This window comes from Pelodiscus sinensis, chromosome 4 (assembly GCF_049634645.1).
Source record: "Pelodiscus sinensis isolate JC-2024 chromosome 4, ASM4963464v1, whole genome shotgun sequence".
NCBI classification, from domain to species: Eukaryota; Metazoa; Chordata; order Testudines; family Trionychidae; genus Pelodiscus; species Pelodiscus sinensis.
In genome coordinates, this window is record NC_134714.1 from 89,468,827 (window position 1) to 89,494,153 (window position 25,327).

Genomic DNA, 25,327 nt, shown 5'->3' on the forward strand with positions numbered 1-25,327 from the left:
GCACAGTCACCCCGGCGGAACAGCAAACCCCCGAGCGCACGTCGCTCAGCTAGAGGGCCCAGAGCGGGCGGGCGCGCGGGCTCCCTTCCCCGGGAGCAGTTTCCTGTCTCGTGCCCTGGCAGCTCCTAGGGCCGCATTAAAGGGTGAGCAAGCCGGGCAGCTGCCCAAGGCGCCTGATGGCAGCTGTAAGGGGCGCGCGGCGGGGCCGACAAGCAGCGCCCCCTCACGGCCACGGGGCCCTGCACGGCCCGGCGCGCGCGCGCCAACAGCGACAGGCGGGCCTGAGTGGGCCGCGCTTGAGCTGTGCGCCCTGGGGCCCGGCTGCGCATCCTAAGGGGGGGGCGGGCCCGCGCATGCGCCCGGAAGCGGCGCCGGGCATAGACTGTCTCTGTGCGGGCCCAGTTAAATGGTTCTATTTGGAATCATGGGAGGGTGGGTGGCTTATTTGGAAATCATGGGAGGGTCTATTTGGAATCATGGGAGGGTGGGCAGGCGAACCCCACCCGCCTTCTAAAAGCCCCTTCCCAGCCTTACGGGAGGGACACTGGACCCAGGTCCAATTAATTTCGGGGGACAAATAATGAAAAAAGGATCAGGGAGTGCAGGCTAAAGGTTTATAACTAGGGAACCGGATGGGGACACCGAGCAGAGCACCCCGGACAGCGCCCACTGCTCCTCAAAGCTATCGAGGGAGCCGGTGGACGCCGCCCAGAGGAACTCTGCCCGGATTCGTGAAACAAGGGAGGAGCGGAAATAGGCCCCACAGTCACAGAGAACCCCCTCGTCCAACATCCTCCTCCTGGTATGATAGATGGTCACTTTTGCTACGGCCAGGAGGAGGTTGACGAGGAGGTCTCGCGACTTTGTGGGGCCACGGATAGGGTGTGCATAAATGAAGAGGTGAGGGGAAAAGTGCAGCCAGAACCTCAATAAGAGGTTCTGGAGGAGCCAGAATAGGGGCTGCAACCTGGCACATTCAAGATAGGCGTGCGCCAGGTTCTCCCTCACGCCGCAGAAGGGGCAGGTGTCTGGGATGGGGGTAAACCGCGCCAAGTACACGCCCGTGCTCACAGCTCCGTGAAGGAGCCGCCAACTGATGTCCCCGATGGGCCGCGGAATTAGATCGGAATAGATGCTGGCCCATCGAGGTCTCCCACCCTGTATAGGTCTTAAGTGGTCCCGCCATTTAGAGTCGGGGCGGGACACGAGGGTGGGGAAATGCAGGGTGTGGAGCACGAGCGTGTACAGCTGTTCTCTGGGCGCGGTCCGAAAACAGACCTGCTGCAATTTTTGCAGCCGGCTGGGGGTCCAAGGATGAGGAGGCCGGGGGGCCCACGGAACCGGGGCCCAATAATAAGGGACGGAGGCTTTGCAGGAGGGGAGGGGCGGGGCGTATCCTCTCGCAGGGCTCTCTGTAGGAAATCGAGAGCGGGCTGCAGCAAGGCCGCCTTCACCTCCTGGAGTAGGCGCAGGCGGGTTCGGGGGGTGGAGAGCCCCATGCGCTGAGCGAGCACCCGGGGGTCCACCCAATCCCCCCTGTCGTAGTCCAGGAGGTCTCCAACCATTCCAGGTGGAGGCCATCTGAGTGCCATATAAGGGAGTCTTGTTTCACTCATCCAAAGGACATGCCCAAGCCATCTCCAGCGTCTCTGCTTGATCTCGTCCACAACATTGCTGATGCAAGTGTGTTGGCTTATCTCCTTGTTGGTAACATGCTGTTCCCAGAGGACTCTGAGGATACGATGGCACCGTCCTTCAAAGCCTCTGAGTCTGCTCTCAATCTTCTTGTTTGTCCTCCCAAGTCTCTAGGCATACAGCAGGACTGAGCGCACATTCGACCTATAGATCTTCAGTTTAGTCCTGGTCTTTAACAGTGGCGACTTCCAAATGTTGTTAAGCTTTTGGAAGGCTTGCGCTGCCAGGGCTATTCTAGTGGAGATCTCTTTGTCGATGTTGCTGTCCGCCGAGATGTAACTGCTGAGATACCTGAAGTCATTTACTTCCTCTGACTCTTCACCCATGACGGTGGTTTTATCAGTGTTAGTTGTCCTCAGTTTCATCACTTTGGACTTGCCAGGGTGAATTCTGAGCCCAACGCTTCTGGCTGTCCGGTCAACAATGTCGGTCTTTTCTTGGATGTCCTGCTGATCGTGCGCGAGAAGCGCCAGGTCATCTGTGAAGTCGCAGTCCTCAAGTCGAGCAGTCGGTCCCTATAGCACTCCCCTTGATCTGCCCTCAGTGGCTCTGCGCATCACCCAGTCAATGACCACAAGGAAGGTAACAGGTGAGATTACACAGCCCTGTCTGACACCTGTCTTTCTGTGAAACCAGTCACTCTGCTGTCCTTCATGTCGCACACAGCGTACAGGTCCTTCAGGATGTTAATGAGCTTCTCAGAGAACCCGTATGCTTGTAGAATCCTCCAGGGGGAGGGGTGGTGGATGCTATCAAACGCCGTCTCAAAAATCGATGAAATTATGCTCTTAGGGTGCCCTTTCAAAATGAGCAGGCTTTTGCTTGCCCTACCAATCCACCTAAGAGTTGAGTCATTGTGCCAGTCATTCAGTGTATACAGGGTTCTGTCACAGAGCTTTTTAAAATATTTAAAATATAAGCTGTAAGGCACCTACATGCTTTAGTACTGGCCGTCAACATACACATTTCTAACAAATAGAATGCAAGGGTGTGTCTAGACTACATGCCTCCTTCGACGGAGGCATGTAGATTAGCCAGATCGGAAGAGGGAAATGAAGCCGCGATTAAAATAATCGCGGCTTCATTTAAATTTAAATGGCTGCCCCGATCTGCCGATCAGCTGTTTGTCGGCAGATCGGGGGAGTCTGGACGCGATGCCCCGACAAAGAAGCCTTTCTTCATCGACACAGGTAAGCCTCGTGAAACCAGGCTTACCTGTGTCGATGAAGAAAGGCTTCTTTGTCGGGGCATCGCGTCCAGACTCCCCCGATCTGCCGACAAACAGCTGATCGGCAGATCGGGGCAGCCATTTAAATTTAAATGAAGCCGCGATTATTTTAATCGCGGCTTCATTTCCCTCTTCCGATCTGGCTAATCTACATGCCTCCGTCGAAGGAGGCATGTAGTCTAGACACACCCCAAGTGTGTAGCCTACCATGTAGCTAAAATGTAGCTTTGTGCAATGCATTGTGCCTCAGTGTACCTTACCTGCCATCCTTTCTTCCTTACAAAAGGAACAGACTAATGCTCTTGATAAAGATGCATTAAGTGGGCTGTTTGTGTTTGTTAGTACTGTTACAGCAAGAATAGAATTGTTTTCTTCTTTGAGAGTGTAAGAATGTTTTTTGTACTAGATCTGTTTTTACAGAAGCAGCTGTGTAAGCTTTGTTTGTGTGAGTGTAGAATGAGGAATGTGTGTTAGAAGATAAATGCGAAGGCCATAACCCAACCCAATGTTCTTTGGAGAAGCGGAGGACAGACTAAAGGCACCAGGAGATTGCTGTATATCTCTATTGAGATGTGAATGAAGGGCAGATTGACTACTCTAAAAGATAAAGCAAGCAGCTATCAACTGGGACAAGCTATGAGATGAGAATAATTTAATAAAACAAGTATGATTATAGCATGACAGTGCAATACTCACTGATCCCAGTGAAGGGAAACTACTATAGAAAGGGGCTGCTTTGCCACAGATTTTAGGGTCCATCTTGCTAAGATTTGGGCACATTGGTCCGGATTGATAGAGCCCTGCTCCTCCCTATCTGTGATCAATCTGGTTGGCCACCAGAAGGATTTGGACCTTGAACTGGTAACTAACAGCAACTGGGGGGTGAATATGCTAGCTGCTTTACTACTGTATTCTTAATAAATGCAGCGTATTGCCTTTTCCCCTAAAAAGATCCCATGGGTTTCTTATAAGCATAAAAGGTGAAAGATTGAAACTACTAGGTGCTCTCATTGTAATTAAAGACAGAAGTCTAGTTTGACTTAATTGGGAGCAGGATTGGTCCATTTCTTCTTTCAGGGTCCAATAACTGAGTGCCCTTTGATTGGTCTTGAATAGCCACAATTCTCATTTTGTGGGAGTCGATATGGGTGTTCAGAAGATCATAGAATAGGATTGTGCATTATTAAACTTAATTGTACTCTGTTGGACTCATTGCCTCATCCCACAACCTGCTCGATGAAGTGTCCCACCCATTTTACATTGCTAATTATTAGGTAGTAAAGCAATAGCAGTTTACTGAAGAATGTAGCCAAAATCCTGAGTGTGACTTTTCCTTCCGCTATAATCGTTATTCACGTATTAACTTTATCAGCTCGTGTAATTCCTTTGCATGTGGTCAACTAGATTAACCGATAAGACAACTACTTGCTGACATCCTAGTAGCCGCTATAGTGGCTATTGCTTTTGTGAACTAGCCACACTCAACTGACCAAATAGCCACGTGTGGCTAGCATGTTGGACACTACAGGTATAATGGGAGTCAGGGAGCTGGGTTCTAATTGACTCTGCCTCTCATTTGTTATTCCTAAAATTAACAATTGAAGGGAGTCTTCATATTTGCTTTCTGAGGCTGAACGCTCTCTAGGTCATATTTTCAGGCTTTTCTCTGCAACTATGAAGGCTAGAAACTTACTAGGGTTTTCAATGAAAGCTGAGAATCTCATGCAGTTATAAAAGTGGCAACACTGAAACAGCATCACTGAAATGCATCCAGTTCTAAGGTGGAGGGAAACAACCAACTAGCACATACCATGCTACACAACCAAGTTGTTATAGGCATTGGAAATTCTGGCCAGGTAGACTAGGTTTAGTGCAGTGGGATTTTTTAGTCCACAAAGTTTGCACAAGTTTTTGGATTTTGAGGGTTTGTTTAAATAATTCCAAATCAAATCTGCTATCCAACTGAATAAAATAAAGTAAGTTGCAAACTGAAAGAACATAGCAGTTTGTAAGGGACCCAGTAAAGCTCAAAATGTCATGAATGAACATGGAAAATAGCAGCTTCCCTAGTTATCAATTTCATATATATGAAAATCAATATTTTCAAAATGCCCATTCATGATGGGCCCTAGTTGGGTACCCAAATTTAATTAACACTTGATAAAACTGTAGACTTTAGTCCCAATATGACACAGCTGATTAACAACACCAACATATTTTAATGCTACTTTTTTGATCGATAGTTAAGTGTCCTTTGAGGATTTATTAATTATTGTAAATCACAGTGAGTCTCAGGTGGAAGGTACAATAGATATGCAATGTATGATGACTTAAAAAAATAAATGGATTGTTCCTGTAATCATTAACTTAAACTTTTGCACTACAATCTGCAAAGATCTCTGCTGCAGTCATAAATGGCACAGACACAAATATTACTTAGAGTGCTAACCTTAAGATTGCAACTGCATAGAGTGCTCAGATTAAAAGATACATTGTTCATTTTAATCTGTTAGGATAGGTGCTAAAATTGGGGGTACTGCTGAGGATACAAGGCTTACAGTTTGGTTCAGTGGCTCTCAGCTACATGAATTGCTGGGGTACCTTTGTCTAGTTTTTTTTTTCTATAAAATATTCATAGGGTGGTGGTTGTCATGGTTATTTCATGAGCTGGCTGGTGGTTTGAAGCAGTTGCACCAATCCAGCAGTGTAGCACCATGTGATGTTTAAGAGAACATGCAGGTGATTGGACAGTAAGTTTAGTATGTAACTCCTGAGGGCGTGGCAAAGGCTAACAAGAGCTTTAACCAGCCTCAAGCAGACTGTTTTTTGGGTACTTGTAAGAGTTCAGCTGGGTGGAATCATATGCAAAGAAGTGGTAAGGAGTAATTTATATTATAATCGGGGTTCTAATTAGAATAGACATATGTATTTGAAATAGATCAGAGTCAATGAGTAAATCTGAAAATGAGTTGTATAAATCCTGTCTTGAACAAAAATATGTGCATATAATTTAGAAAACGTATTACAACAGGTTCATAGTGATGATGGATAGAATATGGTTAGAAAATGTAGGCAAAAATTAAGATTTGACTGCCAAAAAAGGATGTTTTTGTTGTGATTTTTTTTTTCAACGTCTGTTTCACATCCTGTTTTCTGACCTGTGCTGGAAATGGGGGTAGCTCTGAGCTTGTATAACGTGATCATTTTGCAGTGCAGTTTATTTTTGATTTGATGGTAGTCTGCTCCATATTGTGAAGCTGTTTTTGCTGCTGCTTTTCTCTGCTTTGCCTTTTAACAGCATCTTCTAATTCTGATAGATAATTATTGCTTTTTAAAGAATCAACATTTGTTTGCAAAGTTAGAGAAAGCAATTTGAGCACTACAGAAAGGGAAGAAGAGACCTCTCAAACAGCTAGTGTTGGGAAAGATGTGCTCTCTGATCTTAGACTTCTAAAGGGAAACTGAGAGAACATATATTTATACAACTTCTGTTTTATGCAAAGAAGTGATAAGGAGTAATTTATATTATAATCGGGGTTCTAATTAGAATAGAAATATGTATTTGAAATAGATCAGAGTCAATGAGTAAATCTGAAAATGAGTTGTATAAATCCTGTCTTAAACAAAAATATGTGCATATAGTTTAGAAAACGTATTACAACAGGTTCATAGTGATGATGGATAGAATAAACTTGATAAAACTGTAGGCTTTAGTCCCAGTATGACTTGTATATACACACACAATATAGCTTGTATATACACACACAAGCTACTGTGTAAAACAAGTTTCATACTTCCAGGAACTAGTTGATTCTTGGTCAGTTAAAGACTTATCGGCACATGCAATGAATGGTTTTTGTTGTTCAATATGTCTCCAAACATAATACTTGTTCTTCAGAGGGATGAGAAAATAGCATTTAGCAAGATATAGTAAAAAATAACCAGAGTATTAAACTATTGTGTAATAAATAGGCAAGCTTCATGTGGGTTATTTTTTGAGGGAGGATATTGTATGACATGGTAAAAAAAACTTGTCTGTTTATTACATATGAGATTAGTAACTAGGGTGGCGTTGTTATTTATAATGGTTTTTAGTTAATCATCCATAATCCTCTAATCTTTACTGAATGAGTCTCTTGCGAACAGCTGCTCTTTTCTTTCTATGTGCAAAAGTTTACAGTATCCAACAGGAGAGCTGATTTGAGTTCTAGTTTGTTAAAAAAGAAAATCAATAAATAACCAAGATTCTGCCTTATTTTTGTGAATTATAGATCCAATCACACATAATACAAATGTCCTTTATCAGAATTTCTCTACCTTCCTCAGTTTGCAGCATGTTGTTTGCCAGTTGTTGAATAATTCCAGCCACAACAGAGGTGGTTGCAATTCAGTGGTGTGATGTCTTTCATAATGATGAGATAGGCCTGTAGCAAATCCAGAAACACAGTGAAAACCACATTAATGGTCATTATTTAAAATGAATTAAAAGTTTTACACTACTGTCTTTGTGGGTACGTCTACACTTGCATCCCTAGTTTGAACTAGGGATGCAAATGTAGGCAACCAAAATTGCTAATGAAGTGGGGATTTAAATGTCCTGCCCTTCATTAGCATGATCTTGCCGGCACATTACTCCGCTCAACAGTGCAGTCCTGGCCCCCAGAGCAGCTGCCCCTCAATGTGGGCTCAGCCCCAGCTATTGGAGCAGTTGCACATGGCTAGCCCTAGCACCAACCCCAGCCACCAGAGCAGCCATCTTCCACGCAGCCCCGGCTGCCAGAACAACCATGCCACTCAACTTCCAGGTCCAGCAGGAAGGTGAGTGCTGCTGCACAACTCTGCAAAGGAGGTGGACAGATTTAGAATTGTTTGTGCAGGGCTGCACACGCTCGCACCCTAGAGGGAACTTTGCTAAAGACCCACTGAAATTTAGATAAAAAGTTTCAGGAAGCACCTAGATCAGAGGTGGGCAATAATTTTTTATAAGAGGGCCACACCAAGGTTTTGGTAAATGGTCAAGGGCCACACTTTTATGTGGAATAGGTGTGAGGTCTGGGACAGAAATTGGGTGCAGAAGAGAGCTTGGGGTAGGGCATTGAGATGCAGTAGAGGATGTGGTGTCTGAGAGAGGGTTTGGATGGTGTAGGGGTGTGACCTGGGGTAGGGGACTGCAAAGCAGGGTCCAGGAGAGAGCATGGGAACAGGATAGGATTTTGACCAGGGGGAGGGATGTAGGAGGAGGGAGTTGTGACCTACAGAAGTGGGGAAGAGAAAGTGCAGAGTGTTTAGATGGTGGCCTGGGGCAGGGAGGTGGGGTGCAGGAGGGGATGGGGTGCCAGACACAAGCTTTGGTTAGGAGGTGCTTATGTAGGTGGCTCTTGGCTGGCAGCCCAGTGGGCCCCTCAGGCAGGGTCCTTGTCTGCCACATCCCCAGGCTACTCAAAGCAGCTGGCTGCTCCCTGTGCCTCTCTGCACTGGGAACTGGCCCAATGGGCAGGGATGTAAGCTAGGGATATTAGATATTGTGGGGGCAAAGCCGGCAGCCAGTGCGCTCCTCTGTGCATGGGGAGCTTGGGTGTCCCATGGTGCAGGGCTGGTGTGCCCCTGCGCTGCTGCCTCAGTATCAGAAGCAGCAGCACAGGGTGGCACGCAGGAGCAGATCAACCAGGGAAGCTGGTTTAAAAACCACCTCCTCACTCAGGTTGGCTGCCTGCCACCCTGCGCTGCTGCCTCGGATACAGAGGCAGCAGTGTGGGAGGGCAGCAGTCTTGCACCACAGGGCACCTGAGCTACCACCGCGGACAGGGGCTGCTGCCACGGACTAGCCTCTGTCCGTGGGAGGCCCAGGCTTGTCACAGACAGAGGCTGTCTGTGGGAGATCTTCTGACCATGGGCCCTAGTACAAAGTGTGAGAGGGGACCAGCATCATGCCCTGTGAAGGGGCAGGCTAGATGCAGCCAGTCCTCAGCACTGTCTCCTCTCCCCTGAAGCTCTCAGAGGAGCGTGTAGCGCTGCAGAGCGAGCAGCACTGTGCACCAACAGCAAATCGATGCTGTCGCTGCCAACCAGAGCCCCTGGCCCCTTGAAATCATCAGGCCCCTTAGCAACTGCCCCCTTTCCCCTCCCTCTGCACCTCCGCATCAGCCAGCCTGGGCTTGAGGGAAGGAATTGCGTGGACAGGGAGCAGGGCCTCAGACAGGATGGTCAAATTTATGGGGCAGAGAAGAAAAAAATTACCCTATGCTTTGATTGCACAAGAAGTATAGCATCCCTATGGTCCTGCAGATGCTGTTTAAGATCACTTCACCTTCTAACCAGAAATAATTCCTCTTGTCAAATATGTTGGTCTTTGTTTTGATGGAGGGAAAAATTCTTGCTTTGGGGAATATTTTAAATAAACCTTATTGTCATTGTCATAGCTTCAGGGGGTGGCCGAGTCAGTCTGTACAGGATAAACTTAAAAAACAACAAATGGTCTGGTAGCACTTTATAGACTAACAAAACATGTAGATGGTACCATGAGCTTTTGTGGGCATTAGTCACCACCAGTGAATTCCTGTCTGTACGGTAATCGAGCAGATTCCAAACATCTAGACTTGCCTTGGAAGGAAATTGGAGTAAAGAAAGCCAAGCAGAATTATACCTTTTAGTTGGGAAGGTGGACGAAGGTAGAACTCTTTCAGGCAATCTTTGCATGGTGTTCTTTTTTAAAAAAAATGTGTATTAGACAGGGAAGGAGGTTACGGTATAATTCCATTTTTTTTTCTCCTTTGTGGGTAATCTTTAACAATGTTTCCAGGTATTGTACAGTGTTAATAAAAATGTTAGCTTGGGCAGTAAGTTTCACAGAGCCTGTAGGCATTAATATCTTACATTGCAATCTTATATGTAGGAAAATTCAAGGGTTTTTTGTTTGTTTGTTTTTAATCAAAGCCCAGATGCTTGATACAAATCAAAATGATTAGAAATCTCATTTATAAAGGATAATGTAGAACTAACTGCTGGAGGGACCAGATGGTATAACACAATGTAATCCTCTTTCATGTAGGATCCAATGGCAGCCTTTCCTGAAGGAAAATCTTCTGAAGAAAGGAAACATAAGAGCATCCCAAATGGTTCTGGGACCTCTCAAGGCCAATGGGGAAGAGCCTGGTGAGAGAGGCTTTTGTCACTGTGACTTAACATAACCCAAATGTGATATTGCTCACTCCAGCTACTACCATTTTCCTTACAAACTTGACTCCAATATTCAAAAGACTAGGGGGCCCTCAATAAACAAAGGCTGCATCAGTCTTCAATTTATAGTGCAATTCTGAATGACTTAAACACAATATATCTGAAGTACAGTGGGAGCACAGACTTGCTGTCATGGGTTATTAGATGGTTTATGTCGGTCAGCCTGTTCATCATAGCTTCAGCTCAGAACAAGCAAACTCATAACAAGTTTAGTCCAGATCAGGGGGCTTGGCTTCTGGAAACTCCTGATCAGGCAACTCAGCATACAGTTGGTCTCTCTCCCCAAGGCGTATCTTCAAAGAGTTGTTTTTTGGAGGGGAGAATTTGCATTCCCCTTGCTTTGAGGTACTTCCCAGGAAATCCACTTCACACACATTCTTAAAAAAGATTGTTGGACTTCCTCTTGCCTCCTGAAGAGTCCATTAATTTGGGATGTAAAAGCTGCCTAAAATAGTTAACTGGTTAAATGATTTGTTTAGCCAGTTAACTACTGGCTGTGGGTTGGGGAGCTGTTCCAGCCACATAGTGGCTGTGGGCGGCAGGAGCTGCTCTAGCCGCAACCCAGCTGCACCGAGACTGCTCAAGTTCCACTGCTACTGCTGGGGTCCTGCCAGCCCAGCTGCCGTGGGCAGAGGGGCTGCTCCCACGGGCCAAGCCCTCCGGTTAACTGGTTACCCAGTAAGCATACTGGTAAGGCTAATGCTTACTGGCTGTGGCTACATTGGCAAGATTTTGTGCAAAATCTTGCCACCTGTCTACACTGGCCGCGAGTACTTTCGCAAGAACACTGACGTTCTAATGTATAAAATCAGTGCTTCTTGCGCAAATACTCTGACGCTCCTGCTCAGGGATAAGCCCTCTTGTGCAACTGTTCTTGCGCATGAGACCAGTGTAGACAGGCAACGTTAATTTCTTGTGCAAGAAAGCCCAATGGCTAAAATGGCTTTCCTGCACAAGAGAGCGTCTACACTGGCACGGATGCTTTTGTGCAAAAGCCCATCTCTTACGCAAAGGCACATGCCAGTGTAGACGCTCTCTTGCGCAAATACTTTGAACGCAAAAATTCTTGCGTTAAAAGTATTTGCGCAAAATCATGCCAGAGTAGACGTAGCCACTGAGTAACTGGTTAACCGGTTAACCTTTTACATCCCTAGCATTAATCTTGTGCTCCTGCAAAAGAAGTTCCATAGTACAGGCAGTCCCCGGGTTACGTACAAGATAGGGACTGTAGGTTTGTTCTTAAGTTGAATCTGTATGTAAGTCGGAACTGGCATCCAGATTCAGCCGCTGCTGAAACTGACTGCCAGTTCTGACTTACATACAGATTCAACTTAAGAACCCCAAGCGTCCCCAAGTCAGCTGCTGCTGAAACTGATCAGCGGCTGATTCCAGGAAGCCTGGGGCAGAGCAACTCTGCCTCGGGCTTCCTGTAGTCAGCGCTGGTCAGTTTCAGCAGCGGCTGACTTGGGGACGCCTGGGGCAGAGCAGCAGGGGTGCTGCTGGGTTGCTCCAGTAGCACCGCTCCTCGGCGCTACTGGACCAACCCAGCAGCACCCCAGCTGCTCTGCCGCAGGCGTCCTGATTCAGCCACTGCTGAAACTGACCAGCAGCGGCTGAATCAGGACCTGGGGCAGAGCAGCTGGGGTGCTGCCAGGTTGGTCCAGTAGTGCCCAGAGCGGCGCTGCAGGACCAATCGGCAGCGCCCCAGCTGCTCTGCTCCAGGGTCCAAAACAAAAGCCTGGTCTGCTGGGGGGGGCATACTAGCCGCGCCCCCCCCCCAGCAGACCAGGGACACAGGGAGCAGAGCCGCAGCGGCAGCGGGGTGCCACGCCTCTGAGGCTTTGCTCTGGTAAAGTCTCAGAGGCGCGGGACTCCCCCTCCCCCCGCGGCTGCGGCTTCAGTCCCGGTGCCTGTGGTCTGCTGGGGACCGTCCCCAGCAGACCACAGGCACCGGGACTGAAGCCGCAGCAGCGGGCAGGTTCCCGCGCTTCTGAGGCTTTGCCAGGGAACCGCCGCTGCTGCCGCTTCAGTCCCGGTGCCTGTGGTCTGCTGGGGACCGTCCGCAGCAGACCACAGGCACTGGGACTGAAGCGGCAGCAGCGGCGGGTTCCCGCGCTTCTGAGGTTTTGCTCTGGCAAAGCCTCAGAAGCGCGGGAACCCGCCCGGTGCCCCTGGTCTGCTGGAGACGGTCTCCAGCAGACCAGGGGCACCGGAGCAGCTTACGAACGGGGCTTTCTCGCCCCGGAGCTCGCAGGTAGCAATCCGCTACCTCGATCTCCAGGGCGAGAAAGCCTCGTTCGTAAGTGCGGATCCGACATAAGTCGGATCCGCGTAAGTCGGGGACTGCCTGTATCTCACAATAGTATATAAACAGTTGCATTTCTGTTACGCTGTACTCCAGATGTATTAACCCAAACCAAGTAAAGTTTAATTTGATAAAGGATATTGTCAGAGTTTCTCAGTGTCCACCTTATCATTTTTAGCCCTGCGGGTCCCACACTCACCTGGGATGTGGGAGCCCAACTTCAGTTTCCATCCCATCCACTCTGCCACAGTGAAAAAAGTGAGTGCTCTCCGCAAAGAGCTCTGACCACTGAGCTATGCTGGTGCAAGTTTCTTACATTACAGCTGGATTAAATAATTAGATCGTAAACCACCTTTTTAGGATGGAAAGTTGTGAACTGAGACATGCAAATGATTTGTCCAAGGTCATGCAGAAAGTCTGTGGTAAGGCATATGGCTTTGAATTTCTCATTCTATCTTTCAGCCCTAGGCCTAAAACACAAGCTCATCCTTTGCCTGTTGTGCTTGGCAACACATAGCTACCTCACAAGAGAGAGCACTTCACAAACTATACAACATCTCTCTCCTCACTTTCTTCTGAGTGGTTTTGGTCCTTTATAATTCTGATTATGCAAATGAATTTTTGCCGCATGCTTTACAAAGTAGCGTGTTTTAGTAGAACTGACAAACTCTCTACTGTTGAGACTCGGTGGGGACAGACTCACTTTTTCAATGCAAAATTCCTTTTGGAAAATAACCTGTGTCTTTATTACAGGGAAGTAGACTGGTTTTCCTTGGCCAGTGTCCTTTTCTTGCTTATGTTTTCTCCACTCATCGTATATTACTTTATAATGTCGTGTGATCAGTACCACTGCTCTCTGACGGATCCCATCATTGACATGCTCACAGGGAATTCCCACCTCTCCGACATCTGGAACAAAACACCATCCCTGAGCTGGAAAGCTGCTAACATCTATATTTTTTGGGTCACTTTCCAGGTGAACCTTTGCGTTTCTGTATTACAGACTAAAGTCAGATAATTACTCTACATGTATGTGTTGCCTATCTCCTTTCATGATTATTTCTCTAGTGAAACCATTTATGTGAAAAGGATCTTAGATTAATATGGTTTCTGACATCCAAATAGGTCTTAAGCACTTTGCAAACTGTCGCACACCCTGAATTGCTTCACCATCACTGTAGGGGTATGTCTACACTACTCCCCTAGTTCGAACAAGAGAGGCTAATGTAGGCATTCAAAGTTGCAAATGAAGCCTGGGATTTAAATATCCCGGGCTTCATTTGCATCTTCCCGGGCGCTGCCATTTTTAAATGTCCCTTAGTCCGAACTCCATGCCCGCGGCTACACGCAGCACGGAGTAGGTAGTTCGAATTAGGATCTCTAGTTCGAACTACCATTACTCCTCATTCCACCTCATGTGATAGAAGCCTTCAATAACAGGTTAGAATTATTCTCCAGTATAACTCCATTTCCTGCTGGAACACCGGGATCAATACTGACTAACTCAGCCAGAAGGCTGTCACGAAGTAAATCACCAACATCACTTCCTGTAGCATGTCCATTTTTTTCTTTAAATACAGTATCTTATCCAAGTTCAGACTCAGCTCCTCTGTTAAGAACAGACAACATCACAGCTTGAGGCGATACGATAGTACTGCAGTGTAATGCACTCTGGTGGGGAGTTACACAGGATATCCGAGTGATGGGAGTATTTAAATCAAGGTGAATTAAATCACCAAATGGAAAGCCTCAGTCTCATCTTCGATGAACTTCAGTTATTTTGTAAAGAAAGGTGCATTCTCTTGATGAGACCATTAAAACATTTTGTTTTACAAACAAATAGAGCTTTTCCACTACATTTAGTACACGTTTGCTACCTAGAATGGTACATTGTAACCTATATTTACTTAAACAATTACCGTATATACTCGAGTATAAGCCGAGTTTTTCAGCACAGTTTTTGTGCTGAAAAATGCCCCCCTCGGCTTATACTCGAGTCAGCATCTCGAACTGAGGCGGGCAAAGCCGCAGAGGCGCGGGACCCCCTCCCCCGCGGCTGCGGCTTCAGTCCGGGAGCCTGTGGTCTGCTGGGGACGGTCCCCAGCAGACCACAGGCACCCAGATTGAAGCGGCAGCAGCGGCGCTTCCCCGTGCCTCCGAGGCTTTGCCAGAGCAAAGCCTCAGAGGCGCGGGGAACCTCCGCTGCTGCCGCTTAAATCTGGGAGCCTGTGGTCTGCTGGGGACGGTCCCCAGCAGACCACAGGCTCCCAGATTGAAGTGGCAGCAGCGGGGGGGTCCAGCGCCTCTGAGGCTTTGCCAGAGCAAAGCCTCAGAGGCGCGGGGAACCGCCGCTGCTGCCGCTTCAATCTGGGTGCCTGTGGTCTGCTGGGGACCGTCCCCAGCAGACCACAGGCTCCCAGATTGAAGCGGCAGCAGCGGAGGTTCCCCGCACCTCTGAGGCTTTGCTCTGGCAAAGCCTCAGAAGCGCGGGAACCCGCCCAGTGCCCCTGGTCTGCTGGAGACGGTCTCCAGCAGACCGGGGGCACCGGAGCAGCTTTCGCCCCGACTCATTTCCTACCCTAGGCTGCCTTATTTCCTACCCTAGGCTTATACTCAGGTCAATACTTTTTCCCAGTTTTTTGGGGTAAAATTAGGTGCCTCGGCTTATATTCAGGTCGACTTATACTCGAGTATATACGGTAGTTTAATGGCTTCAGAGTGTTAATTGTTCTTATTAAACAAAGCAACCGTAAATATTTTGAATGCATAAACTTCTCTTGTCAAAACATTTTTTACATTTACAACAGAAGTATTGTGAGATTAGGCCCTAACATGTGTTGCGTTAAATTAAGATGTTATGTTAAACAGCTTTGTTTTTTTTAAAAAGAAACAATTGTCTCTTAAATAACAAAATCAAAAATCTGATTTTAATTGAAAATTCTATGTTTATTATTTTTCCAAAAAATCCATTTTTATCCACTCTGACAAATGAAGTGATCTTAAAGGGTCACAGGTTAAAAAAAATCAAGCTTCACAATTTTGTGCATTACCCAGAATTCTCACTTGGGCACTATCCCATAGTTTTTTTATGGATGTCAACATGTAGTCAGCTATACGATTACTGATAAGCCTGGGCTTATTGGTTAATCTTGTCAACTATACGCACTCCCCCCTTGCTGCTGCCTCTGTATTAAGAGGCAGCAGCGCAGGGTGGTAGGCAGCCGGTATGTGCGTGGAGCTGTTTTTTAAACTGACTCCCCTGGTGACCAGCTCCTGCCTGCCACTCCGCACTGTTGCCTGAGACAGGAACAGCAGCATGGAGTGGCAGGGAGCTCCCCGGGAGTGGGGCAGGGAGAGCATTGGCTGCTGGCTCCACCCCCAAGGATTATCAAATAGTCGTGTAAGCGCTAAGATTATGTGTGTTTTTACATGACTATTCAATTACACTATATCTAACATCCCTATTAGCCTCAGTAGCTGTTTAAGTAAAAGCCAAGAATATATTTCAGGAATTGGCTGTTGTGTTAGTAGACTATTACTATGCTTGGATTACTAAAATTGAGCTATTTTACATCTAATATAATTATAATATTGTATGTAGTCTTTTTTCTCTTTATTGTACTTTAGCCTACTTTTCACTAAATAAGATGAGCAAATAGTCTCAACTTTGCTTATAATCAGCACCTAATTAACTTGCAGCTCATATCCGCTAACTCATGACTACAAACACTGAAGGAAAGCATTTATTTTTAAATGTTTTTTCCAATATTTTCCTCTAATTTCATGGAAACATTTCTTTTCTATTAGCTTTTATAAAGTATTATTTAGGAAATTTTTATATACTTTTGTATATAATTAAAGTTATATTGGTATTCAGTTCTGCAAGAAATTCTGCTTCATGACAGTGAATTAGTCTTTTGATGGGTGTGCATATCTTCATTTTCGATACAGGCAGTCCCCGGGTTACGTACAAGATAGGGACTATAGGTTTATTCTTAAGTTGAATTTGTATGTAAGTCAGAACTGGCTCCAGATTCAGCTGCTGCCACTGAAACTGACCAGGCGCTGACTACAGGAAGCCGGAGGCAGAGTTGCTCTGCCCCCAGCTTCCTGGAATCAGCCTGATCAGTTTCAACAGCTGCTGAATCTGGAGCCTGGGACAGAACAGCTGGGGCGCTGCCCAGTAGGTTCCCACAGGACCAACCCGGCAGCACCCCAGCTGCTCTACCCGAGGCGTCCCGCAACAAAAGCCTGGTCTGCTGGGGGGGGACACACTAGCTGCGCCCCCTCCCGCCCCCAGCAGACCAGGGAGACCCGAGCAAAGCCGCCCAGGCGGCGGGACCCCCGCCGCCTGGGCGGCTTTGCTCCTGTCCCCCTGGTCTGCTGGGGGGGTCCAGCAAAGCCGCTGGACCCCCCCCCAGCAGACCAGGGACACCCGAGCAAAGCTGCCTGGGCGGCTTTGCTCCCGGGCAAAGGAGCAAAGCCGCCCAGGCGGCGGCTTTGCTCGTGTCTCCCTGATCTGCTGGGGGGTCCAGCGGCTTTGCTGGACCCCCCCCAGCAGACCAGGGAGACCGGGAGAAGCGTGGCGACCTGCCGCCCGTGAGCTCCGGGGCGAGAAAAGCCCCGTTCGTAAGTGCGGATCCGACATAAGTCGGATCCACGTAAGTCGGGGACTGCCTGTATTGGGGTCTTTCATAAGATATATATGTATAAAGATAAGCTGTGCATAGGTATTCAGTGTTTTATGCCCTGCCTGTTGTTTATTGTTTGTACATTCTTTACATTGTAGGTAGTATTATATATATTCGTTCCTGATTTCTGCCACAAGTTTGTACCTGGATATGTAGGAGGAGTACAAGAAGGCTCTCTGACCCCTGCTGGTAAGGGTTTTGGGTTTTGCCTTATACAATAGTGTTTGTGTTTTCTTTTAACTGAGTAACTCCTTTAGATCTCTTACCTGCTATAGTTAAATAAATCTTCTATAATAATCCAGATATATATTTGGCAGTGGGAAATGTAAACAAACATTCTCTTAATGTACTTTAGAGAACTAGGTTGTGTGAAAACTACATCTTTCTTGTGTTGGTTGGGATTTTACCTTGAGCTATTTAATATCAATTAAGAAACACGTTTTCATCCCCATTCTGAAGACAAGAGCAGGCCTACGCAGCTATGTTGATGACTACACCAGGTTGTCATCAGGCCTTCATTGGTTTGAAGGATGGAGGCCACAATAAGTCTTGAGTGTTTGGGAGGAGGAGATCTTTAATTGCTTCAGGAGAAGCCAATGGAAAGACTCCTTTTCATAATTGGCAGTGGATCTGTACTCTTGGATAGTGTAAATAAGCAAAGCTTATAAAAAGCATGTTCCTTTTATATTTAATTCATGATGTATTGCAGAATGTTAAACAATTTAACTCTTCCTTTTTAGGCACAGTAAACAAATATGAAATCAATGGACTTCAAGCTTGGATCATTACCCATGCTCTCTGGTTCGCAAATGCTTACTACTTCCACTGGTTCTCACCCACCATTATTTTTGACAACTGGATTCCTCTCCTGTGGTGTGCTAATATTCTGGGATACTCCGTTTCCACATTTGCAATGATTAAAAGCTACTTTTTTCCAAGTAATGCCAAAGACTGGTATGTTGTTAATATTCAGCTAGTGCAGTGTTGTGGGCAGCTTTGAATGTGAACATTGATTCTTCTTGAGTACAATGATTAAAAACTCATTTTTTACTAATATCTTAATCTGGGTAGAAAATGGCCAAAAGAAATATCAAAACTAAACTAGGGAGATCTGAGCGTCAGAACGTACCTTTATAATAGAGATGTAAAATCCCAGTTAATAACCTAACATTTAACTGGTTAACTAACCAAACATTTGACTAGTTAACTAAGCGGGATCCAGGCTGGGGACCACTCTAGCCCAGCTGAAGCAGCCCCCAGCTCGTGGGGCTTCGGCTACTGCCAGCTCCCAGCTCCCACACTGGGGCTGCTGCCAGCTCCCAGCCCTCTGCCTGGCATAGCAGCCCTTTCCAGTGTGGCGTCCGGGCTCTCCAGACAGAAGCTGTTCCAAAGGCCTTTGGAATCTGTTAATGTTTCACATCCCTAATCTAGTATAACCTATTACCTTCATTGGATCAGATGTATCATCTTAATAATTACTTAGTTTATATAGTAACGCAACTTCAGTTTACAAAATGACAGTAATTCATGTATTGGAAAATCAACTGAAATCTATATTCAAACTTAATTTGCTACATTTGCATGTGAATGTATTACATTTATAATTTTTTTATACCTTTTAGCAAATTCACCAGCAGCTTATTTTATGACTATATGATGGGGATTGAATTTAACCCTCGAATAGGGAAGTGGTTTGATTTCAAGCTGTTTTTCAATGGCCGGCCAGGTATTGTAGCCTGGACTCTAATTAACTATTCCTACGCTGCTAAACAACAGGAACTGTATGGTCAAGTGACCAACTCAATGATCCTTGTCAATGTCCTACAGGTAAGTGTGGAATGGATGGAATTAAAGCTGGTTGGAAACTAAGAATACTAAAACAAACTAAATACTCATGATAAGATTGAATATACATTTATTTCTTGTTGACATGTAATAATCTTGGCTGTGATCATGCAATGGGACCTGCTAGTGTGGCCCCTTACACTAATCGAGAGTCCCACAGAAGTCAGTGGCATAGCCATGTCTAAGGATCAGGGGAACCTTTTTAATCTAAGAAACACATTTCTCTTTCATCTACAAACAAACCTGATCCTGTTTCCTTTGGATTCTGACAAAATTCCAGTTGATTTCAGTGGGAACAAGATTGGGGCCACATGTACTTTTTCGGTGGGGTTTTTTTTGCAGGAGGCACCATATTCAGAGACCCCTTCTTTGAGATTCTCAGTACACAGAACTTCTTTTGCCTTTGTTGCCAAAAGAGATTGTAGGGAAAGACACTGCAGCTTACTAGCGTGTAGCCTAAAACAGTAGTAGTGGCTGCTAAAAAAATTTAAGTTGGGCTACATCTACACTGTAGCCTTTTGTTAGCGGAGACAATGCAAATGAAGAGTTAATTAGCATTTGTTGCACTGTCATTTGCATATTCTCTGCTGATGCTTTTTACGGAAGAGGTTTTGCGCAAAAACAAGCAGTGTAGATGGGGCCATTCTGTGCAAAAGGGTTTTTTTTTGTGCAAGATCCTGTATACCTCCTTTTTTGAGGCATAAGGGATCTTGCACAAAAGGGTTTTTTGTACAAAGCAGCCCCATCTACTCTGCTTGTTTTTGTGCAAAAACCTCATCGGCAGAGAATATGCAAATGACGGCACGACAAATGCTAACAAGCTCTTCATTTGCATTGTCTCTGCCGACAAAAGGCTGCAGTGTAGACATAGCCTCAGTGTTTCTCAAAGTGGTCCGTGAAACCGGTGCCGCAGCCACGAAGCCTCGCAGCTCCCATTGGCTCAAGGTTCACCGTTTGCTGTGTTAAGTAAACATGCTGGAGCGGCCAGTTAGGAGGTTTCTCAAAATGGTTTTGCAGACCGCTTTGAGAAACACTGTTCTAAGTAGATGTTTATGCCTGTGGGAACTGTAAAATCCCTTTAGTTTGACTCCTGGTATCCAAATGATTAACTCAGTTTAAAATATATTCTGTGCTTTTTTGAACATACATTATAATAGTCCCAAAAGACTTCAGATTTATAATGTATTTTTTGTGTAATCAAAATGCACATCTTTAAAAAAAAAAGTTTAATTTGGATTTATTGAATGAGGACTGATGTTGGCTTGTAACAGCTAGAATCCCAGCATAGAATGGTTTGAAAAACTAAGATCATCACATGACTTTTTGAATAGGATAATTAGTGATAAAATAGATACTTCTAGGGGCAGTTGGTTTGGGAGAAGAGTTGGCAGGAAGTGGAACAGAGAGGAGACACCTGGCATTGACCAAAATAAAGAAGGGGGCAGATGGGAAAGTAATAAAAGAGAACAATTAGGAGAGTTGGAACTAGTCTACAGTACAATCCTACATCAGTGTAGCAGTTTATTCTGGCCTATTTAAGGGAATACAGAAATGAGCTAAAACGGAGGTTCTCAACCCCTTCCCCTCGCCCCCCGAGTCTCCCTCCACTCCCTCCAACATGCTATAAAAACTCCACTGCTTGCTTGTGTCACAACAATTATTTTTCTGAACATAAAAGTAAGGTCCAGCATCAGGGAATAGCAAGCAGGGCAATTGCCCAGAGCCCCATGCATAGGGGCCCCCACAAATCTACATTGCTCAGGCTTTGGCTGAAAGATCATGCACTTTGTCTCCTGCTGTGGCTGCTCTCAGTCTTGCTGGGACCAGGATGTTGAAATCTGTCAAGCAAAAGTTGACAAACTAGATAGAAAAACTTAAAAAACAACAAATAGTCTAGAAGCATCTTAAAGACTAACAGAACATGTAGATGGTATCATGAGTTTTTGTGGGAGCAACTCACTTCTTCAGATGACCGGATAGATTAAAGCTTTAACTTAAACCAACACACACAGTTAATAACTAACACTCCAATGTGTCTTGAAGTACTCCACTGTGCCTTTGTGTATCATTACGCTAGCACTGGATCTCGTGATCAGATGTGATTTATTACCTAGGTCCAGTGAAATGCCTAACAGGTTTAAGTTGGTTTTGTTTACCTGCAGACATCACAGTCCATTGCACTGCATGGCTGTGCTGTTACTATTGTCTGTCTAAAGTGGTTTGGCTCTAATAAGTAGGGAACATTAGCACTGGTTTAGCGTCGCCTTGAAAGCACTGAACTCCAATTATACATATGTACATTAATACAAGTATGTTAATATTTAATAAATACTGTTTTGCTATTGTAAAAATGCAGAAAGATTATCAGGTTGTTGCCACAATTTTAAACCAGCATCCTGAACCTAGTACAGTGACATAGAGCGACTATTACAAATGTTTTAATACCCACAGAACATTGTTCTAAGCGTAAGACATTTATTTCCAGGGTATTTATGTTTTGGACTTCTTCTGGAATGAAGCTTGGTATTTGAAAACTATTGATATCTGCCATGATCATTTTGGATGGTACCTGGGCTGGGGAGACTGTGTTTGGCTGCCTTACCTCTACACTTTGCAGGTAAAAATACAGTTGTATCGAGAATAGCATTTTCATGGAAACAGAACAAGATAAAAGCAAATACAGAAATCCTAAAAGCATGTTTCCCAATAGCATGACCTGCTGTGACATACCAGGGTACAATCCAGATTAACGAGTAGCTTTGTCACCCTTTCTCTTGAACTAGGGTGCCCTTTGCAATGTATTGCTGCTCACTATCAGCCTCCAGCATGTAATTTTACTCCCAGCTGCGTGTGCTGCAGCCAGCCAGCCAGACCTTGAGTTTTACCAGGCTTAAATATTACCACAGACTGACACCAACACACTCCCAGTCCCAGATTTTCCCTCAGAAATGTATGTTCTGTACTGCCCGGCCCTCTCCTGGACAGCGCAGATATATTGAGCCCATTCCTTTACGGTAGTGGCTTTCAAATTAAGGGTTGCGACCAGTACCAGGTCACAGAATGTCAGGGTCACTTTGATGTAGGGTGACTAGCAGTAGTGCTAAGGCAGGCTTCCTCTCTGTTCTGGCACTGCAGACCCCACTGTGCCCCAGAAGTGGCCAGCAACTGGTCCAGCTTCTAGGTGGGGCTAGATGGGGGCTCCCTACACTGCCTCCACCCTGGGCATGAGCTCTGGGGACCAGTGTCTTTGGGTAAAAGCAACGTACAAAGCCACTTATACACCTCTGCCTATGAACCAGACCTACTGCTGGCCACTTCTGGGGTGCAGTGCAGTCTGTGGTGCCAGGACAGGCAGGAAGCCTGCCTTAGCAACCTTGCTGCACTAACTGGGAGCTGGCAGAGGAAAGCTCATGCCCAAACCCTGAGCACCAACCCTCTATCCCAGCCCTGAGCCTCTCCAAACTCAGAGCCCCCTCCTACACTCCAAACACTGTATCTCCATTCCACCCCAGATCCAGTACCCCCAGATGTGGCCTGCATCCACCCTGAAACCCATCCGCACCCCAGAGCTTCCTCAAATACCATGAACCCCTCTGTCCTGCCCCCCAGCCTGGAACCCATTATTATACTCCAAAACCCTCATCCTATCCCACTCCAGAGCCTGCATACCCACATGGAGCCCTCTCCCCCACCCACCAACCATATCCTGGCCCCACCCCATAGCTCTCACTTTAGTCAAAAGATATAACTGTTGGGTCGTGGGCATCAACAATTTTCTTCAACTGGGTCATAAGAAAAAAAGTTGGAAAACGACTGCTTTACAGGAATAATATGCATACCACTGTTCTCTCAAATGTAATTTCACAGTCTCTTCAATGTGGATACATTGGATTAGATCATACAAGTTTATTAGCTACACAGAGAGATTGTAAGCGAGTACAAGTAATGAGGCATGAAACCCAGACATGGTTATAGGGGAAAATAAAGATAAAATTCCTGGTGATGCTACTTAACTTTTGCTTTGAATCTATTGTAGATTATCTCACCACATGCTTTCAGCAGTCCTACTTAGCAAACAGTTTAGGTCAGGAGCCTTCCCTCAGAGTTCAACACCTGATTCCTTTGTCTCTTCAGATGCAGCGTATGTGATGAATGGAGGTGTGTGGGGCAGTGCTGGAGGGCTTTAGGTCTTTTGTTTCTTTTTTATAGTTTTTTACCCTCTTGGAAAAACATTTCCAGCTGAGACCCAGGAGCCAAAGAGTCTATGTGAAAATATATTTGCTGCTGGGGTGGTTTTTTTTTTTCCTCTGTTTGAACTTCCCTTGTCTTCCCTTCCTGCTTGATGACTGTTTACTGCTTAAATGCAAATTAAGCAGCAGGCATATTTCTTTGTTTAGGACAGACCCACAGGGCTGTGATGTTTGGAACACGTGTTAATAACACACAGGGGAATCTTATAACTTCGCATGCATTGTTGCCACACATATTTTAATAAGACAGTATTGACCAGCAATTTGAGTTTTTAAATGATACTTTATAATGCTCATTTTTACAAAGATTATTACAGTAATGTAGGCTATGAATACAGGGGTGTATTCACTCACCCCCCACAGTGGATGGGGCCCCACTATGTCTCCAAGCAACATGTCTTCATATTTTGTCTGGTCCTACCTGCTATCTGTCTTATTTTTTCTGTTCATTTTCTGCCTCCCCTCCCCCCCCCCCCAACACACATTGTCTTTCTTGTTTATTGCTGTCTTACTTTCGTGTATTTTACTTCAGATTTGTTGTTGTTGTTCTTCTTCTTCTTCTCTGGTTTTTGTTGTCATTGTTCTAATCATGGCTTGTTTTGTAGTGCACCCCCCTCCCCACCATCTTTCCAGCCTTTTCCCCGTTCTTGTTACCCCAGAGGCTTCACCAGAAACCTTGTAATCACCGGGGTATGAAGATTACTGGTCCCAACCAAGCCTAAGCTGCATGCCATGATAGCAGAGGACAGGCTGCTTGCTGCCCGAACCTGTAATGCTGTACTTATGAGTTGTACCTACAGCCACCTAGAATGCTGTCACAGTGAAAGAAGATGGGTGGTTTCCTAAGAACCACCTGTGGCTTTACCTGGAGAGAGAGCCATGCATTTGTAGTGTGGGTCTACTCCCCTTTTCCCTGGGTATTCATTTGCTTAGAGAAGTAGTCTGGCATCCTCCAGGCAAGGAGGGTGCCATTCAGCTTTGAGGAAAAATGCATTTACAGAAATTCATTAAAACCTCTTAACTTTTCCTCATCTGCAGGGTTTATATCTGGTTTACCATCCTGTACAGCTCTCAACAGCTAATGCTGTTGGGATCCTGCTGTTGGGGCTGGTTGGCTATTATATCTTCAGGATGACCAACCACCAAAAAGATCTCTTCCGTCGCACAGATGGAAACTGCAAAATCTGGGGTAAGAAGCCGGAATACATTGAATGCTCCTACACATCAGTGGATGGGACAAAATACTACAGCAAGCTGATGATCTCAGGATTCTGGGGAGTGGCACGTCACTTTAATTACACTGGTGACCTGATGGGCTCCCTAGCATATTGTCTGACTTGTGGCTTTGGGCACATCCTGCCTTATTTCTACATAATTTACATGACCATTCTGCTGACCCACCGCTGCATCAGAGATGAACACCGTTGCTCCAGTAAATATGGCAAGGACTGGAAGCGCTATACTACTGTAGTTCCTTACCGACTAATACCAGGAGTATTTTAAGACTAGAGTTCCAGACAAAACATATCCCTTTTTGAGGGCAGTGGGTGTTCATACACTCTTCCTGACACCAGCAAAAAAACCTATTTCAGTTTTCTATAGAACATCTTGTGGGAGAGAAAACAATCGCTTGAAGAATGACTCGTCCACTGCTAACATAACACGTTCCCGGTAGCTATTCAGAACATTGTAGCACTGAAATGGCCAGCTCTAATATTTAATTTTGTTATGTTTTGTGTGATCTTTTTCCCCAAATAAGACAGAAATTAAAGATGAACTTTTGTTATAAGCTACCTCCTGAAATGTTCTTTCCCACATAGTATTGCTTTATATGAAAAGGATGAAAGGGAGAGAGAGAAATATTGGAAAGATCCTCAGCTAGTTTAAACAGACCTCATTGGTAATATGTCTATAGTTATGCCGATATGCAGCAGTGGAGGATGTAGCCCAGAGTCATCAAATGTTCCCATTTTAATCTGGCATAGTTTGCTTGCCATATGAATTGGGTTCTAAACAAATATTTGATAATGGGAAACAGGTTTTTCCACTGAACGTGAGGGACTTGAATCTTTATCAC

At 45.6% G+C, this 25,327-nt stretch overlaps 1 protein-coding gene across 7 annotated transcripts; it reads left to right on the forward strand.

Moving 5' to 3' along the window:
- On the forward strand, window positions 1-25,043 carry DHCR7 (7-dehydrocholesterol reductase). 7 transcript variants are annotated; one of them, XM_075927713.1, is made up of 9 exons: window positions 1-143; window positions 2,078-2,284; window positions 9,972-10,075; window positions 13,218-13,440; window positions 17,254-17,344; window positions 17,896-18,109; window positions 18,778-18,982; window positions 21,486-21,617; window positions 24,289-25,043. In XM_075927713.1, exons 3-9 carry the CDS (start codon window positions 9,978-9,980, stop codon window positions 24,751-24,753), a joined length of 1,428 nt encoding a protein of 475 aa, XP_075783828.1. In that variant the 5' UTR covers window positions 1-143; window positions 2,078-2,284; window positions 9,972-9,977; the 3' UTR covers window positions 24,754-25,043. The 7 variants fall into 7 exon arrangements, with proteins under 7 accessions (XP_075783828.1, XP_075783831.1, XP_006111539.1 ...); XM_075927716.1 differs by having other exon boundaries at window positions 13,352-13,440; XM_006111477.4 differs by lacking the exon at window positions 1-143 and having other exon boundaries at window positions 1,877-2,284.
- The last annotated feature ends 284 nt before the right edge of the window (window positions 25,044-25,327 follow it).